The 18258-nt window shown below is 42.3% G+C and overlaps 2 protein-coding genes across 3 annotated transcripts in view; one reads left to right on the top strand and one right to left on the bottom strand.

Moving 5' to 3' along the window:
• Nucleotides 1-4662: 4662 nt before the first annotated feature.
• SLC16A3 (solute carrier family 16 member 3) lies at nucleotides 4663-17817 on the bottom strand. Of its 2 annotated transcripts, none has more exons than XM_048323706.1 (5): nucleotides 17717-17817; nucleotides 9645-9889; nucleotides 9012-9155; nucleotides 7883-8650; nucleotides 4663-6591 (listed from the first exon to the last, which is right to left on the bottom strand). In XM_048323706.1, exons 2-5 carry the CDS (start codon nucleotides 9865-9867, stop codon nucleotides 6305-6307), a joined length of 1422 nt encoding a protein of 473 aa, XP_048179663.1. In that variant the 5' UTR covers nucleotides 9868-9889; nucleotides 17717-17817; the 3' UTR covers nucleotides 4663-6304. The 2 variants fall into 2 exon arrangements, with proteins under 2 accessions (XP_048179663.1, XP_048179664.1); XM_048323707.1 differs by lacking the exon at nucleotides 17717-17817 and adding an exon at nucleotides 11159-11695.
• The window catches only part of CCDC57 (coiled-coil domain containing 57), a 41490-nt gene continuing 36503 nt past the window's right edge, over nucleotides 13272-18258 (top strand). The window contains 1 exon segment of the mRNA XM_048323705.1: nucleotides 13272-18110. Coding sequence (XP_048179662.1) covers nucleotides 17287-18110 — 824 coding nt within the window. The 5' untranslated portion in view covers nucleotides 13272-17286.

An 18258-nucleotide genomic window follows, 5' to 3' on the forward strand; every position in this document is an offset into this window, starting at 1 on the left:
GCACAGATTTTTTTTTCTTAGAAGACCCCAAACAGCGAATGTTTCTCTGCTCTCACTGGCAAAAAAACGTATTTTAAGTTTGTCTGACATGTGAACAATGGATCTTAAGGCATATTTTTCAACAAGACTGAAAAAGTCTTTTGGTATTTAAAAATTTTAAATACTAAAATCTGGGTATACTTCTTCATCGCGTTCAGAGTTTTACTGTGAAAGGTTTTAAACTGTTAAAAGAGTAGTAGATGAAAAGTCAGAAAAGCAAGGGCTATCCTTTCTTAATGCACCTGAGGTATTCATCTGGGATTAGTGAGGAAGGCTGCCAGCTGAAATGCTGCTGACATGACGAAGCAAATAGAGAGATCAGTCAAGGAACTACAGTGTATAACTAGAGGTAAGTAGCTTTTTACTCTGTCTCTAATTTGCCATACTTTCTCAGACAAATACAGGACTGCTGATCTCACAGACTGTGTCACTAGCAAAATGCTTTTAAGAGCATAAGCATTTTAATGCTTTTTAGTAGATACACCTTTTCTCCTACTCGCACAAAGATGAGCTCTATCTCAGAAGCATTGAGAAAGCTGCTAAAACAATCCATTCCAAAGCTGTTGCTTCTCATATGCAGTGCCCCTGTCATAGTCAAGGTTGTTTACTCTTTCAGTGTCGGTGGATCACCTTCCTTCAACAGGTCCGGCAGCAGGGAACAACAGCTGTGCAGCTTGGGTCGAGTCCATTTTCCCCTACAGCGAATGGCCCTACTTCCTTCTTTCAGACTCAAAGAGAACCAGAGGCAAAGATAAACTCTGGTTTTCTGTCACAAGGGTGGGCTGACTACACGCTAGTAAGTTCTGTCACTTCAGTCCACCCCGTAACATTACTTCCTGTAGCGGCATATGACTTGATCTGGCCGTTGGGGTGGCGAAGTATTTGATTACACCTTAAGTCTTGCCAGTTTAACTGAACTAGCATATAAAAAAGGTAATCATGTATCTATTCAAACGTGGGGGTTAATGTAAGCTAGACCTATGACCTTTTCAGTGTAGATATACAGAGAAACTTCTGAAGCTGAGCTTAGAGAGATTTCTCAACAATTTCTTGCCAGAGATACTTAGAATTAAGCGCAAGTAGGTGTCAGTCTTCTAGATCACAAAAGGTAGGTCTTGCTACATTGAAGAGCTTGTAATTTTGATTCACTTGGGTGTAGCCTTGAGAGTGTACCTTGAGGAGCCAGTCCTAGCTGAGGTACCATAGGATCAAAAAAACCACAACATAAATGTATTCTTATGCTGTGTTTTCTCAGGAGCTTTCAAGTTCTAAAGAGCATCATTTGACAGTAAAGACAGCTTGCTGGCATGTCGGTATTCAAACTATTTTGGGCTTTGTAAGTCATGACAGTTCATAAAACTTTACCTGCAAACAAAACCTGGAGCACTATTCAGAGGAGAACATTAATATTTTTTGCACAGCACAAAATTAATAGCTGTTACTTTAAATTAGATGATGCTTTCAAATACTCTTCAGGATCATTTACAGCAGGAGCACATACCCATTTTGGAATTGGCCAAACTATGAGTCATGGCAAAAACAGTCCCCTTGCCCACATTAAATTCTGGCTGCCTGTGAGCTAAGTGTCACCTCTTCTCTATAAACACTGTTGTCTCTGTGTAGCTGTTTAAGCATGTGCAAATGAAGCCAAATTTCCAATTGGGGTGTTAATTTTTTCTGATGTTATTTTCTCAGACCCACAGTTTTTGACAACTTTATTTATTCACTACATTTGCAGCAGTTTACTAGAAAAGCATTTTAAAAAACCTAAGTATAAATGTACACATTACATTAAAGTGCATTAACAAGAAACAAAATGTCATCCCACACAAAACTGAAGTGTATTCCCATAATCCTAAAGACAAGTGTGACAAAGAGACATGGACGCACGTACACAGGTCAGTACTTACCGCTGTAACAGTGTAATGTAAGAGTGCATTCTGAAATTCTTCTGTTTATGATTGTCTACCAAACTAAACATTTTCTTTGGGATGTTACCACAGGTGCATATATGAATTTTGCTTTTTCGGTTTGAAGTTTGGTTGCTCAATTAGGGGAATGTTCTCATTTCTTTTTAGAGAATGATTCTACATTGCCTAATACACATTTGTGTGGATGCAATTTAATACTAGCACAAGATCTCTCCAGTCCTTTACACCATACCTTCATACCTTCTGAAGTCTTAACTTAGCTTTAAACAGATAGCTGAATCACTTTAGGACTTGTAATTCTGCTGAGGTCTTCTAGGCTCCAAATAGCTACAAAATATTTCATTTAGAATTTTCAAAAAATTTCAAAAAAACCTTATCTTTGTATAGGAGGAAGAATATAATTGTAACTGCTCATTGTCTAATAAATGGGCAAACTGTCCCTAATCTACTCCTATGAGTATTTTGCATGTTTTACATATCTATCTATATATATACACATACGTAAATACATATGTACAAACACATGTATACTTGTTCATATAGTCTCTCTGTGTTACTGGCATTTATACACATTTCTTCGCCTTGCATCAGGAAAATAAGGGCCTAAGATCCATTACATGATCAATCATACCATATTTTAACCATAAATCCTATAGCACACAATTTATAGAATGTATGAAGATCCAAAAGGCTTTAAAAATGTTGCTAGCCTGCAGGGTAAAAGACCATTCACTACTTTCAGAGAAATAATCTCTGAAAACTGTCTTTCAGATTTTTGATTGTTTACTTTCCAGGCTTCTTATATATTCATATATATATATGAACTGTGTGTCTAAAGAAATTACATTTGTTTCAATAGCATATGATGCAGGAGTAGACCATAATGTTTGGATGCTTGGCAATTCAGTTGCATAATTACTTACACTCCCTTCCTTTTCCTCTTCCCTTTTTTCAAATCACAAAATTTTAATCAGGTGAAGGTTGAACGAAGATTCATCTGGGTAGATGTTGCCTGAAACTGTTCCATCTGTGACCCTGGGCAGTTAATGGCTCCTTAGCAATGCTTTATGTCTTTGACCCATATGCATCCTCAAAATATATGGAAGAGCACATCTCGCAGACTGCTCTTAAGGGCATCTCAGTGGTATTGAGATTAAAGAGATACAGTACCAAAATAACTGGAGGAATTTTAAATCAATTCCTTGCTTCTAAATATACAAAATATATATATATGTATTTATATTTGTCAATCTATTTAAATATTTACAATAAGCAGAGTTAAATTAATAAGGAGCCTGGCTGGACAGTGCTGGGAATCTAAGGACTAGCTGCTTGTGAGGTTTGGTTTTGGTTGGTTTTGGTTTTTCAACACATTGGGGAGGAAGGGAAGAGTTCTATAAAACAGGAGGTCAGTGTGAAGGCCTTTGTGGCCATGTTGGATAGGAACAGTTGGGTACATGCTTCAGCACAGTCTAGTATAGTGGCCAGCAGCCTAGGGATCTGGCATGGAGGTTTCCTTCCCATCAGTATAACAAATCTCTTTCCAAGAAGATAAAGGCAGCTAAATAGAAAGAGGACTGGAGGGCTAGCACACACTTGGGTGTTACCCTTGAATGGGACAGAATGGGAGCAAGGAGCTTAACTGGCTCTAGAACTCTGAAGTACTCTCAAGCCTGCCAATTTTGATGTTGCTAAGAGAGCTGCATTGGGAGTTTGTCACCTTTGTATTGATGCTTCTTGTGATTAATGAAAACAGTAAAAGATTTTATACTGCTCATGTGGCTTTTTAAGCTGCTTAGCGAATTAAATTCTAACCCTTTTTTTTCTCACAGTCAATAAAGGAGTTCTGTAATTTGACCACTCTCATTCAGTAAGCAGCTCGTGCTGTCATAAAGACTGCAATCCATTGGTAGGTCTGTGCTGAAAACAGCGCAAGAGCACTGGCAGTCCCAGTCAGAGTAATTGATCTTTGAGTTGAAGAAAATAACTTGTATAGGCAAATGCAGCCTTTCTGTGAACACTAGTTTTACTTACGAGATTATTTATGGTTTCTTGTTGAAACGTGTCTCCTTGTCTTCCTAACTTCCTCTTCTGTCTCGAAACATGTAAAATTGTAACATAAAACTTCCTGTTTCCAGCTTAACTGTAGAAGTATTATGTATGGAAAATGAAACCTAGTCTGGAAAGTCAGTATGATACACACAAATGACATTCTGACACATATAAAGCAGTCTAGACAATTTGCAGAATGTACAGAAACTTAAAATTGTGCCAAAACCTGAGGTCAAAGGAATAATCACTTAGGTCTGTGATAACAGCGTATAGCATTATCTAGCAAAGAAATCCAGTGATCAAAACACACAGTAAGACAAAAGTGGCTGTTTGAGAATCTGAATTCACCTTTGGAAAGGTTTCTAGTTTTTGCTTTTTGAAACAACAGGGACCTCCAGTCTGAAAGCTGTATCAGGCCTTCATGTATCATCTGAAGCAGCCTCCAAGGATATAATAAATCACTCTGTGGATTCCATTTTTCTCTTGCCTTCTGGAGCTACCAGTGTTGTGTTTCAAGTACCGATTTAGTCTTTAGCAAACTGGAGCTAAGTTCAGTGAGTAAGTTTTTACAGCTGGGAAATGTCATTCACTACAATCGCTGCCACTAAATTAATACAAGATTTTAAAATAACACACTACATAGGATATAAAAACAAACAGTTTATTCTGTGAAGCATCCATTTCTTTTAAAAGTTACTATTCTAACTTTCCAATTTCTGTGCAAGGTTGTCCTAACAATGCAAAATCATTTTAAAGAAACTACAAATATGGAAGCCGGTATCTGAGATATTTCGTTAGAGAATGGTTCATGGTTTTGGCACTTTGTTTCTGTTAAAAATGGTAAAGTATGAAACAATGATGTTAATTTAAAGGGGATACAGGGTTTTAAGGGATTAGGGTCTTTTAGTTTTCAGTTATTAAGCGGAACAATTTTGGCACTTGAAAGCCAATATTGCTTTGCTACTACTAAGAAAACTGTTACAGTTAGTCTGCTTTAAAGATTGTGACTGCAGTTACAAAACCTAGACAGTCTTTTATAAGCAGGTCTGAGAGGTGGGCTGCAGTTAGCATGGTTTTGTATTAAAAAAAACTACATTTCTGGAGTGGTTTTGGGTGAAAAAAGAAATAGAATGCCTTCCTTTTGCCTTCCTTTTCTATTCAGTACCATGCTGTCATAAATATGATGAACAGTTCCATCATGTTTCCTCAACCAGCACTTTGAATGGCACTTCGAACTTCCATAGATTATGCAAAAGGCAGGGAAGTGAGATAAATGGGGAAGAAAAAAAATCAAAACCAAACATGTTAAAACCTTCCTGTGATGCTAACATTGCATTTTATGGATGACTCATGTTTCCTCCCTAAGTCTACCCACTCTATAGGTCATCTGGAAACTTGCACCATTTCTTTTATAAGCAAAAGGGACACTTCTTCAGAATATTCTAATAAACCTAATAATCATCTTCTCCTTGTTCTACTAAACCTAATCATCTTCTCCATATTAGTTGTAATATTTTTCAGTGCTCTAGGAAAATTTTACTGAAAACAGCATGTGGAATTGTGGGCTAATTTTGTTTGCTTACGGTTTGTCAGGATCCATTCTGCTCATTTTTTTTCTTTTAGTACCACCTCAGAATACCACTTGTGTGATCTGCTGAGGACACTATCTGTAATGTGCCTTTCCAAAAACAGGCTTTCCAGATGATAATTGCAAAGGTTACAGGTTTAGGCAGAAATGCATTTACATAAATCAAAGTTACAGATATTATCAAAATTAAGTTAGGGCTGAGCCAATTGCTCTAAAAAGTCTAAAAAGGTAAGAAATTCAAAAACCTAATGGAGACCTTTAAGTTCCTGAGATTTTTATCCATCTCAAGCTCTTTTCCCTTCACTGAGAACACAGGGAAATTATGTTTAGCCACACAACACAGCGATTTCATCAATAGTCTGAGAACATACATATAATTCCACTTTTCTTAGAATATATGTTTCCTATAGCTTCCAAGTGAGCAGTTTCTGGTGATGCATAGCAAGAGCCTACTTGTGTTCATAAAAGCTTTTTAGTTCACATAAAATGTATAACCACAATGCTCCACCTATTACTGATAAAGCTAATTTTCCAGTAAGATGTTGTCTAGCTAATCAGCTTCCAAAGAAACTTGATGAGCTGACTAGCCCCCGGTTACTAAAGCTGATGGCCCAGCCCTAAACTATTTCTGTTTCTAAAATAAATAGCGTTGAAAATCTTTCTTTTCTAAACACTTTGCGGTTCCTTGTCATGCTCACACGCATGTTTCTGGGTTAGTTACAACTTCACCGTTTTTTTCAGGCTCATCTTTCAGAAACTGCTCCACTTCAATAGAGTCCACCTTGGCATCTTCAGGAGATTTGTTTTCAGATTTGTTTAATTCCTCTCTTTCTGCTGCTTCTTCTTTTGTATGTGGTTCTTCTGATTTTTTCTTAATGCAGAAGAAATTTCCCAAGGCCAATACAAGGGCTGAGGTGGTAACTTCAATTCCAGCAATAATGAAAACAAACATGTACCTCCCCGTTGCATCCAGGAGTTTTCCTGAAAAAGGCAACATTCCAGGTAATTAAAAAAAAGTGATTATGTTGCAGTGAATATTTTTCTGCTTTTTAAAAATATTTTGACTCTCCTCTCTAGAATCACTGTGATTATCTAACCAAGTTTTTTGAAATAGAATTTTAACAAGTTTGTAACAAAATATTTGTCAGTTATTTCGGTTCAGTTTAACAGTCACTGACTTTACATGACATCCCGAAACACGTATTCCCCCTGCACACACAGAGGCATGCAGTTCATCTGAAATAAAATCAGCCTCGCCCTCAGATGCAAGACATCAAACAAGCACTTTGTGTTTCAGATAAAAATGTGTGCATCCATGGCTGGGATCTGTATCATCTGTATCATGATCTGGTCATCATTATCCTCTTGCTCCCAATCTCGTTTACCTTTCTACATGGGCAGTGCACTGTCTGCTTTAAATGCAAATCTTATTCAATAGTCAGAGTAATAGTCTGGAGTAATTGACTGATTCTGACACTGGTAAGGGTGAATTTTCGAGGGACTTGGTGAATGTGAAAGAACAAGTGGGAGGATATGAAGGAAGTGCCTCTCCGAACCTGAAGATCAGAGTGCATAGTACTGGTTTTCCCATGAAGGACGTTCTGTCACAGTAAAAATACTTGATGTTTTTAGTGTCTGGTATAAACAGTAGACATTTCATGGCAGTGACCTGGTGGGTTTTGGGAGGGAAAGTGTGTTTCAGTTCAGGGTCTGTAAAATGTATGTTCTTTGATTGGTAATTAATTTGCACTTTTGACTTCAAATTAATGAATTTGACTATTTTGTCATGTCCCCTTATTCTTGGGTTGTCAGACGTGCAATAGAAGCACTCTACCTTCCTTAAATCACTCCAGTTTTATAGTCCTCCTTGTAAGATTTTTTTTTCTTCCTTCAGATGTTTTCTTTCCTCCTCCAAGTCTACCATATCGAGAATGTATCCTAGTATTTCCCAAAGAAACTTGACAGGTTTCATGTTCTGAATCCCAGTCAGCTATCTACCAATAAGAAGTTCAGTGCAGGCCTTCAGAGGAGAAATAGCATCTCCAGATGGCAATTTAACCAATCCTGAAATAGATCCAAGAGGGAAAAGGTTCATTCCACCCCTTCTCGGATATTTCAGAGTGTAACTGCAGAAAGCCTTTGAAGCATGTGCAGCACTAGCAACAATCTGCATTTCTCGAGTGACTCACATCTTTTCTTCTGCTCCCTTACGTTTTGTGTAAATGGATGCAATGCACACAATTTTAAATTCTGAACTAAATGGCATACTTGCCTGCTGACGGTGGACCAATCAGAACAGCCATAGCTTCTGCCAGGAGCACTAAACCGATAGCACTGGAAAACTTCTGCGTACCAACAATAGCCATGAGAACTTCAAACTGAAGAGCACCTACCATTCCATAAGAAATGCCAAAGAAAATACAAAAGACCACCAGTCCACCATAATCAACAGACATAGAACCCATAAGATCTGTAAAGCCATTAAAAATCATAGCAAAACTGAAGAGGTAGACACAGCGTGGTCTAACCCATTTAAGACCAGCTACCATTCCACAGATCGGCCGAGCAAAGATATCAATGAATCCCAGAATAGTCAGAAGAAAAGCTGCTTTGGTGTCTTGAGACCCTAAATCCTTGGCATAACTCACAACAAAAACCGGGGGAACAAAGAGGCCAAGCACCATGATAGATGCTGCTAGAGCATAGATTACAAAACCACCGTCTTTAAACACACTGAAATCCAGAAGTTTTTTCTTTACTTTCTTCTCAGCTGGCTCTTTGGTAGCTTCAGACTTTTTGGGTGGCTCCAAAGGTCTCATTAATGCTCCGCATACACAGCAGTTGAGCAGCATCCCACCCAGGATAAGAAATCCTCCTCTCCAACCGTACTCATGTTGTAGTATCTGCCCCAACGGTGAGAGAGCACAAAGAAACACTGGACTCCCAGCAGCAGATAGCCCATTGGCTAAGGGCCGGCGTTTGTCAAAGTAACGGTTTAACATGATGAGTGAAGGCTGAAAGTTTAGTGCCAAACCCAAACCTGTAGCAGAAGGTATGTAAAAATTAATACTGGCCTACAGTATCACTGTTAAAGATATTCTAATTACAATTTTTCTGACTCATAACTTAAGAGAAAATAGTTTTATTCAAAATGGACAAAAGAATCCCAAGATAACACAAAGCATTCTACCCCCATAGTATTCTTGTACTTTATGATTACACTTCACACTATTAAACATTCATAACAGAAATAAATGACATTTTTTTTCCACATTTATCTGCCATCTTTATAAAAGCCCAGTTGGGTGATCCTGATACTTCAGGTATTTTTCACTTACACAAAATTTCAGCCTAAAGCTAAGACATAAGTTAACTCATTTTCAGCAATGCGTACTACTTACCGGTAATCACACCTGCAGTTAGATAGATCTGAATGATGCTTGTGCAGAAGGAAGCTATCACCATCCCCATTGAGGCAAAAAGGCCACCCACCAGCATGACAGGGCGACAACCAAAGCGATTGACGCATACACTACAAAGTGGACCTAGGCAAGAAAAGCAAGTTACAGTTGCTAAGATAAACCAACTTTTGCAACTGATTTTATGACACTTTGTATTTCTTTGGTGGACTTCAAAATGTTAGGTTCATGGTTGGAATCAATGATCTTAAAGGTCTAAGGTGTTTCCTCAATGATTCTGACTTGTTCTGTACTCTGTCCATACAGTCAAGCCAATCAGGAAAAATGTCCTTTCCTCTGTAGTCAAATACTTCAATCTTTTTTGTCTTCAGAGTGCCTTGTGATTTTTCTTTTTCATCATCTTCAGCAGCTACTGAGTTAAAGACACGTAATTTTAAATCCAAGCTGGATGGGCTTAAATAACTGTTTGGTTTAAGTGATTAATAGTAATTCTTCTTTGGAATGCCTTACTTGCACACAAGGAATGATATGCAGTCATGATACACACTGTAAATGGCTGTGTTACAAACTTAATTGTATGACACAGTACGGTTTCAAAACCAGATAACTACTCACCTGTTCCATAAAGCATGGCCAGCAGAATGGAGGAAATCCATGCAGTGTCACTATATCCAATGCCAAATTCCCGGATAAGTTCTTTAAAGAAGACGCTAACTGCCTTAGGAAAGGCATAGGAGAATCCTGTGATGATAAAACAGCCAAAAAGGACAGCCCAGCCCCAGCCTCCATCAGGGGCTTTAACACCAGATGGACCATCGTCAGCTACTACAGCTCCCATGATGAAGCAGCTTGTGTGTTCCCTAAGAAACAAAAAGCAATTAGTGTCTAAAATTGCACTACCATTAAAACTAAGGCATGGAACTACTTTAAATAAGTCTTGAGGATGCAGTGCAATTTTAACTATTCCTTGTTTGAGTTCAGTTCTTACAGAGCTTGCAAAAATACATGAAAATGAGATGCACACAGCTGAGTTTTAAATGAATGTCCCCTCACAGCTCTCAAAGTCAGAACTGGATTTCAGCCAAATAAATCACTGTTTCATCGAAAAACTGAAGCCATTACAGCAGCTCAGGGGTCTATTTGACTTTTGCAAATATGTAATAATTACTGCATTAAAGTCTGCAGGACTTTTTATATAAAAAGACCTTGTTACATGAAGCTCCTGGCCTATTCGCTTAGGAGGCTTGGTGCATCACAAGTGTTCTGTGAAATGGTGGACTAATCACCCAGATTTTTTATTTCCCACCGAGGACAACAGTACAGCCCTGATACGCTGCTGTCTTGAAAAGATAGATCCTTTTGAGATGATGATGAGCTATCATTTTTCACACATCAGGTAAGTTCGTAAGCTAAACTGCAATGAAAATCTCCACGAGCCATTTTTGTGGATGCTGGAAATTATTAACTCCAGCAGTGCTCAGTACAACTGCCCGCCTGAAGCAAATACTTTCCATTGTTGCTATTATGTGATCAGTAAGAAAAAGTAATATTTGATGAATCACATTTTTCACATTTTCTATATGCAGCCATAAGCACCTTTGCATCTAAAAATATTTTGTCATGGTAATATTATGTTTCTAGGCAGTAATGCTGCCAGGTTTTAAAAGTGAGAGATTGTGGGGTAAATAAGACGCTGAAAAGGCACATAAAGTGTCCCTGTATGTGAGGAGCACAGGGAGTTACTGCATCACAACAGCTAGGTTTTTGTAGGATCTGTGTTCTACACAAGTCTTGAAAATGTTAAGGTGACCTTCAAATAAGGATCTTACTCATTAAATCTTACATGTACAAAAATTGGCCATTTCTTTAATGTGCAATTGATTGTGTCAGTGTTTCTCTTCAGTGGTATCTAAAAGAGGAGTGCAACCATAGTTGCACATGAGTAAAGAATGCTTCTGCTTTCAACAATATAAGCCTGGATAGCGATTGTTGTAAGTTGGGAACTACGTAATTCTCACAGCTCCATTTCAGAACCAGACTATATATGACACAACAATCTGATGCAGACTTGTCTAGACAACTGAGCACCAGATGCGTGATTCTTAATAGGCCGGTATGGATGTACTTACTATGGTATTTAGACCAGCACTCCCACTTCTTGGAAGAAACAACTTTATATACATGATACAGAAATAAATCTGGCCATGACTATGGCTGTTCTAATGCCCTGGCCTGTATGGGCACAGTAAGCCTCACAGTATTGGCTTCACCTCTTCTTTTCTGGAAATCAAATATAAACAGAAAACAATTTGTTTAAAGTCCAAACAACTTGAACTTAAAATGTTTTAACAAGAAGGGAAACAGAATACCTCCACAGAACTAGTCATCGAGGTGTTTGTGGCTCGTTTGCTGATTGCTGTGAGAGTTCGTAAAAATGCACAGCTTGGTAGACTCAGCAATTCCTGCAGCAGGCTTTGAGTTGCTAAATAAAAGTCTTAAGATGCATCTCTGCCAAGACTCCCAACACTGGGATCTGTCCACCCTTCAAAACTCTTTTTCCCAGTAGCTTTTGTTTGACACAAGGTATAAAGCATTCTTCAGATAAGGACTTATTTTTTTAAAGCAATAACCAGACAGCACGGAGTAGATGCACAAAGGGTAATCCTTGTGACAGTGGCAACTCTGTAATATTAATGATAACAGAGGTAATGCTGATGGAAGTATCTCGGCTCAAATGTATAAAGAACAGAAATAAGATGTAAAATTGAAGGACTCCAGGGGGTAGGAGACATTATCACTCGCACTACTTCCAAGTTGTCAGAACATTTCGTTTGGAGTGAAGGTTTAAAATGTTGGGGGAAGGGTTGGGCAGTTTCTGTTCGTTTCCATTACCCTTCTAATGCAACACGAAGTTAGTAATAATATATGAGCATGCTTTGTTGAAAAACAGCAACTGGAAATGTCTCCAGACTGCTTACAGAGTGCTGGATGGGGACATTCAGTGCCTTATGGCGTTCAGCTCTTCGCACAGGCTGGGGCAGTCTCCTTTACTGCGTCTATAGCAAAGTTGTTTTTAAGGGCAGCCTCTGCAGACCTACAGTACTGAACCCCGATAGCAAACTACATCCACGCCATATGAAGCGGCGAGTGGCTTTGAGAAGGAACACCGTTAAGAACTACTTGGCAGCACGCTTATTCCTTCCAGAAGAGAACTGTCCAAGCTTTTCGGGGGGAATAGAAGTCAACTCGGCAGCCGGCGCACCGAGCCTGGTGCGGACGCGGCTCGGAGGAAGACCCGGTTCCCCCGCCCCCACTCCGACCCTCGGAGCAGGGGCTGCAGGAGCCCGCGGCCCCGCGTGACCCCGCGCTGCGATGCCCCAGCAGGGCGCGCGCGGGCGGCAGCCGCACTGAGACGTGCAGGACGTGACTTGGGCGGGGGGGGCGGGCGCTGCCCGCGAGTTGCGCGCGCGGCGCGGGCGGGGCCGCACCCCCGCCCAGCGCTCGCAACCGGGGTTGCCGGAGCCCGGTTCTCCCACGATAGGAAAATACTCTCCTTTCTGGCTATTCTTGAGCTCTTCCATGCCCAGCAGAGCAAGTCAGCCTGTAAGAGACATATTCTGTTCCACGTGCCTTACGGAACTTACCAGCTTTGCCATGAGGAACAGTCTCTAAAACGGTTTTATGTTCTGCTGGGATGAAAGAGCTCGACTTGCTGATGTGAGGGAACCTGGCCTACTTTCCAGCACTTCATAAAAATAAGCCTACAGGGAAACACACAGTAATATCCATTTACTCTTCTTTACGTCATGTCTACTACCACATTTGGCTAAAAATCACCACAAACCAGCACACCAGATCAAGTGCCATCCTTTTAAGGGTGGTTCACATTTCACCCACACATGCATCAAAAACAGCTCTCTTAAAGGGAATGGCTGAGAGAATTCAGACTGTTCAGCCTGCAGAAGAGGATGCTCTGGGGAAACCTTATTGCACTTTCCCAGTGCCTGAAGTAGCTACAAGAAGGCTGGAGAGGGACTCGTTACAAAGGCATGTAATGATAGAACAAGGGGGAATGGCTTCAAACTGACAGTAGGTTTAGGTCTGGTACTAGGAAGAAATTCTTTAGTGTGAGGGTAATGAGGCCCTGGCAAAGGTTGCCCAGAGAAGCTGTGGCTGTCCCATCCCTGGAAGAGTTCCAGGCCTGGTCTAATGGAAGGTGTTCTGCCCACAGCAGGGGGTTGGAACGAGATGAACTTGGAGGTTCCTTCCAGCCCAAACCATTCTATGATTCTACAATCAATGTTATTCGTCTGGTTTTGTCCATTAGTTGTTCATGTTAACACATCAAAATTAAAAGACCATTAACCAGAACTAAGTTAAGCCTGTCTCCATAAACACAGCAAGGATGCACTTCATCCTGTTGTGGTGTGCCTCACTAGGCTAAGACTGTATTCACCTCAAGAAATAATAAGGAAGTAGTGCAGAGGTTCCTGTGTGAAATGTACCAACAAGGGCTACCACCTTTAGAAAAGGCAGGCTTGTGGTTCAGCACAGGCAAAATTTTTACTTAGGATTTCACTACAGTGCTGGGATGCTGTCAAAGCCTGCTAAGATAGGAGGCTACTGCCTAACTATTGCAACAGCTTGCTTTGCTTTCTGCTTTTGTTAGCTCAGCCCTATTTAGAAGCAAAGAATTACATTTAACTGGCTGTGGCTCAGTTTCATATCTCCACAACAAACATGATAGTATTGTCAGTATTTATTCCAGATTCCTTCTGTCATGAATGGGTTCTTGGTTTGGTAATGTGTAAAACAAAGGCAGCAAATGTAGTTAAATCTGTGGGGTTTCATCTTCCTGATATTATCTTCTTGTTGTCATGGAAACTAATATAGACTCAGTTAGGAGGAAGTATTAGGTGACTGCAGGTAGCATTGTGGGTGGTGTGATGGTGTGGTTTCTGGGATGATGTATATAAGAGGAGAGCATAGTTAGAAATGGCAAGAATCTATTATTCGTGTTTAGCCAATACTCTTATTGGCAATGTAGCTGTACTTCTTGGTCAGCAGTATGGGTAGGAAGGACATTTATGAACATGTAGGCTGACCTATATAGCTTGAGAACTTCCTGTTCTCAAGAGGAATTAATTGCAAGAATTCTCAAGAATAATTAATTTCTGCTAACTATGGTTGAAATCAAGACGACCTTGAATTTCTGTGATACAAATAAAAGATTATTGTCAAAAACAGAACATAAGTTTCCAAGTAGGGAACCCAGTTCAGTGAGGACCTCAGTCTGGAACCCCACCTGTTTGAGAACTGTATAATTACAAAATAAGGAAGATGATCTAAACTGAGCAACGCAGACATCCTCCTTCACTTTTCTTATCTGTGAAACAAAGAAAATAATGATTCTCTCGTCATAGGGTGTTGGGGGTATGAATACATTGAAAAGCACAGGCTGCTTAATACTGTGTTAATAGGAGTCATAAACCTCCTGTATTTGCCCAAGGGTATTAAAATCTAAGCAGACTAAACAAAATATGCATGTTATTCTTGGTTTTAAGTGAAGAATCCTAAAACTAACCAGCTCTACTGAAATTTTGCAGGAAATGATTCCTGAAAAAATATTTTTATTTTAATATTCTCCAGACCCTTATGATAGCCCTCTACATCTAAAACAACTATGCTTTTTATTGACATCACTGACATCTGCCTATTCAGCATGACTTTAACTCCTTCCTGATTCTCTAAAGTACAGATGCATATATCTTTAAATCAAATTTTATTACAACTCAAGTACCTCATAAAGCCATTTAGATGGGCCACTGGTAAAGCCCACTAGTGCATTTCTTGTGGCTTACCTGCTTAAGTATCAGCCAGTTGAATTATATATTCATTACACAGGCTGCTGCAAACTTCTGTTCCCTACAAAATCATTGCCATACTTACCAATGCCTATCCTGACCTCCTGTCCTCCCTGCAAGGCCCCACAGTGACTGCTACTGTCCCATTTTGGCCCCCTCCGTTTCAACAGAGACAGTTTTCCGGATCTGCTGCCTTTCCTAAGGGTTTGCCAGTTTTCCCCATTCTCTCATCTCCTTCTCAGAACTCCTAGTTTAATTCTGTGCTGTCTGTAGCTGCAAGTGATGTTCCATACCAGCTCTTGTCTATTAACCAATCTCCAGTCCCCATTTAGCCTCAAAACATCTTAACTGTTCACTGCTGCAGCACAGTGAGTAACATTCATCACAAGTTATTAGCAGACCACAGTGACAATAAATTCACACTGCAATTTTATGTGTAGCAGATAATACTAACCAGTCTAAATTCCATTATCTAGGTAAAGTGCTCTACAGGGAAAGTTGTGACTATTTATTTGCCTGTTTTATTTTATATCATGAAAATGTTAGAGTGCCGCTCTTTATATTATTTGGGAAAACAAATATACTACTCCTATTACAACAGCATTGTCGACCTCCAGAGTAACTGTATCTATATTAAATGCCCAGTTTCTGGAGAAGTGGATTTATTTTGCTAAATGTCTGTGGGTTTTTTTACACCACATCCATTACCATAAGTTCATCAATGTCAGCATCACAGCAGCACCTTAACACCAAAGAGCACATGCCCTTTCTGTGTTCACATAAAAGAGACATGCCTTCAGTTGCATTGCAATTATCTGACTGTTTTCCATGTGCTTTCAAAGATACAAGTTGCAGAATCCCAACTCCAGTTAGGAACAACTTACAATGCGTTTTCATGTATAATGAAAATTAATTTCAGCCCTGCAGCTATGATGTCTTTGCAATGTGTTGAAGCTTTAGAAAAACAGAAATGCTTGCCAATTGCTTACAGTGGAGAAGTGTCCTTATATTGTTTAGTATGAAACCAAAAAGTGATGGAGCTAGATAAATACTAATTAAGGGTCTAGTCCTGTCACCAGCTGGGCATCTGTGTTTATTTTTGCAGAATACCATGGAACTACCCTAATACATGAAGTGCTCACATGCACATGCACTGTATCTCAAGCTAGGTGAGCACATGTAGCTGAATATAGTGAGGAAAGATGTCTGGCTCAGAGGTGTCATTTTACACAACCACTTTGGGCAGTGCAGCTGCATAATAGGGTGTCATACACTGAGATATGTGAATTGCCACTTCAGTCTCAATTTAAAATGCCACCTTCTTATTTCTATAATATACTCTGAGTTATACTTCTGACTGAACCACAAGAGGTGTATTCTACTAATAGATTCTGGTTTGCATTTTAAAACGGCTGACTGCCGCACCGCTTCCTCTGAAATACACACTGCAAAGCCGTACATGACTTTACTCTGTGACATCCTAAATTGAACGGTTTTCCAATTGCTTTACCCCAAAAGCATGCAAATCCGCTGCCCAAGGGGAGTGAATTTCCACCAGTGCTAACGGTCTGCGCCTGTGAGGAAGCTGAATTGCTGGAATTCAACTCCACCTTTGAGCGCTTTTTCTTCTCTCCACAGAATTGCTTAGAAGGCAAGCCGCAGACCCCTCCAGGCGGATTGCGAGCAACATCAGAAAAGGGCTCTTTCCCAAGAGATGGAGAGGGGCTGCGGCGGCCGCCGCGCGGCGGGGGAGCGGGGTTGGGAAAACAATGGTGGCGGTCGCGGCGTCGGCACGGCCACGACCGCTCGCGCGGCGCTCCGGGGCGGGCACGTAGCCGGCGCAGCCCTCGGCCGAGACGACTCCCGCGGAGCGCTTGGGTCGCCGCCGCAGCCGATGCTCACGCAGACCAGGGAGACGCCGCGCGATTCCGCGCCCCGGCGCCCCACGGTTCCTAGTGTGCTTGCTGAACCGAGTAACGGAGTTCATGCCCGGGGCTGCGACGATGTCCTTATGAGGGGACTGTCCCTCAGACTGCGCGTCGCTCGCTCTGACGGACCTGAACGGTCACTGCTGTGACAAATAATTCCGAAATTCACCTCCCGGGGCTCGACACTCAAATAGGAGGTGAGCAGTAGCGAAGGGACCACGGAGGCGAGGCTTTCACGGAGACCCTCGGCGCCCAGTAACAGTCTGAGGCCATGAATGTGGGGAACAAAGCCCGAGCTCGCGGGTGTCCCACGAGCCACCGGTGTGCCCCCTCGGGCCGGCGGCACTACGCGCCTAGGCGTGACCCGGCTGCCAGAGGGGAAGCCGGGGGCAGCGCTCTCTCCTAGCAGGCTGAGCGGGGCTCGGTGGCCAGCACCGCTCAGCGCCCGGACAGCGCTTCAGACCGATGCCGATGAGGACGTTGGGCGATCCATACGGCAACGCGGGTTTCCCGAGGCAGAGGTGCGCCCGCCTGGCCCCATGCGCGGGGAAAAACGCAGCCGGCGGGATGGCGCCCCGCCGACCGTCGTGGGGTGGTGCCAACGGGTGCGAGGACAGTTGGCGTGGTGCTCACCGCCCCACGGGCGCCCAGCGCAGCTTCTGGGCGAGTGATGAACCCGGGACTCCTATGCCGCGCTTGCCCAAAGCTTGGGCGGCGCTCGGGCGCATCCGGTGGCCCGGAGAGCCCCACGGAGAGAAGCGCCCTCGGTCAGCCCGGCGCTCTGGATTCGGCTCACCCGGCTCCGGACCCCCCACCCCGCGCTCCCCACGGCGTTCGTCCCCCTGGGCCAGGCAAGCATCCCGCAACATCACGCACGATGGCTCCGCCTCAGTACCTGAGTCACGTCCCGCGCCTCAGCGTGAGGATGCCCCTGCTCGCGCCGGACCGCAGCCCGCTGTCCCCGTGTGCCGACGCAGACCCGCCCCAGCCCGTCTGGTCCCGCCGGCTGGGGAGCGCTCCCGCGCGGTGGGTCTGTGGCTGCTCGCCCCGCCCTGCCACACGGGGCGCCCCCTGGGTCCTATCGCCGCCACGGTGACTCTTTCCCTCCGCTACAGGTTCTTCCGCGCAGGGGCCCCGGGGCCTCACAAGGCATCATCACGAGCTTTGCGCTGCTTGCGTAGAGTGCAAGGCACGGCTGGGTTCTGCCGGCGTGGATGCTGCACTGGCTGTCCGGAGGAGCAGGACCTGAGCAGTGGACTACAACGTATGAATGGGTTTCTGCGGTTGAGGTTTGTTCTGTGCTGCCGTTTCTGTTTTCCCGGGAGCGATCACAGTTTCTTCATTGTTTCCTCCCATGAGAATTACTCTTACTAGCTTCCTTGCTTCGTTGTTTTCTTCTTGGTAATTTTGAGTGTGATATTGTGCATTCCGTAGACA

Source organism: Corvus hawaiiensis, chromosome 19 (assembly GCF_020740725.1).
Source record: "Corvus hawaiiensis isolate bCorHaw1 chromosome 19, bCorHaw1.pri.cur, whole genome shotgun sequence".
Taxonomy (NCBI): domain Eukaryota; kingdom Metazoa; phylum Chordata; class Aves; order Passeriformes; family Corvidae; genus Corvus; species Corvus hawaiiensis.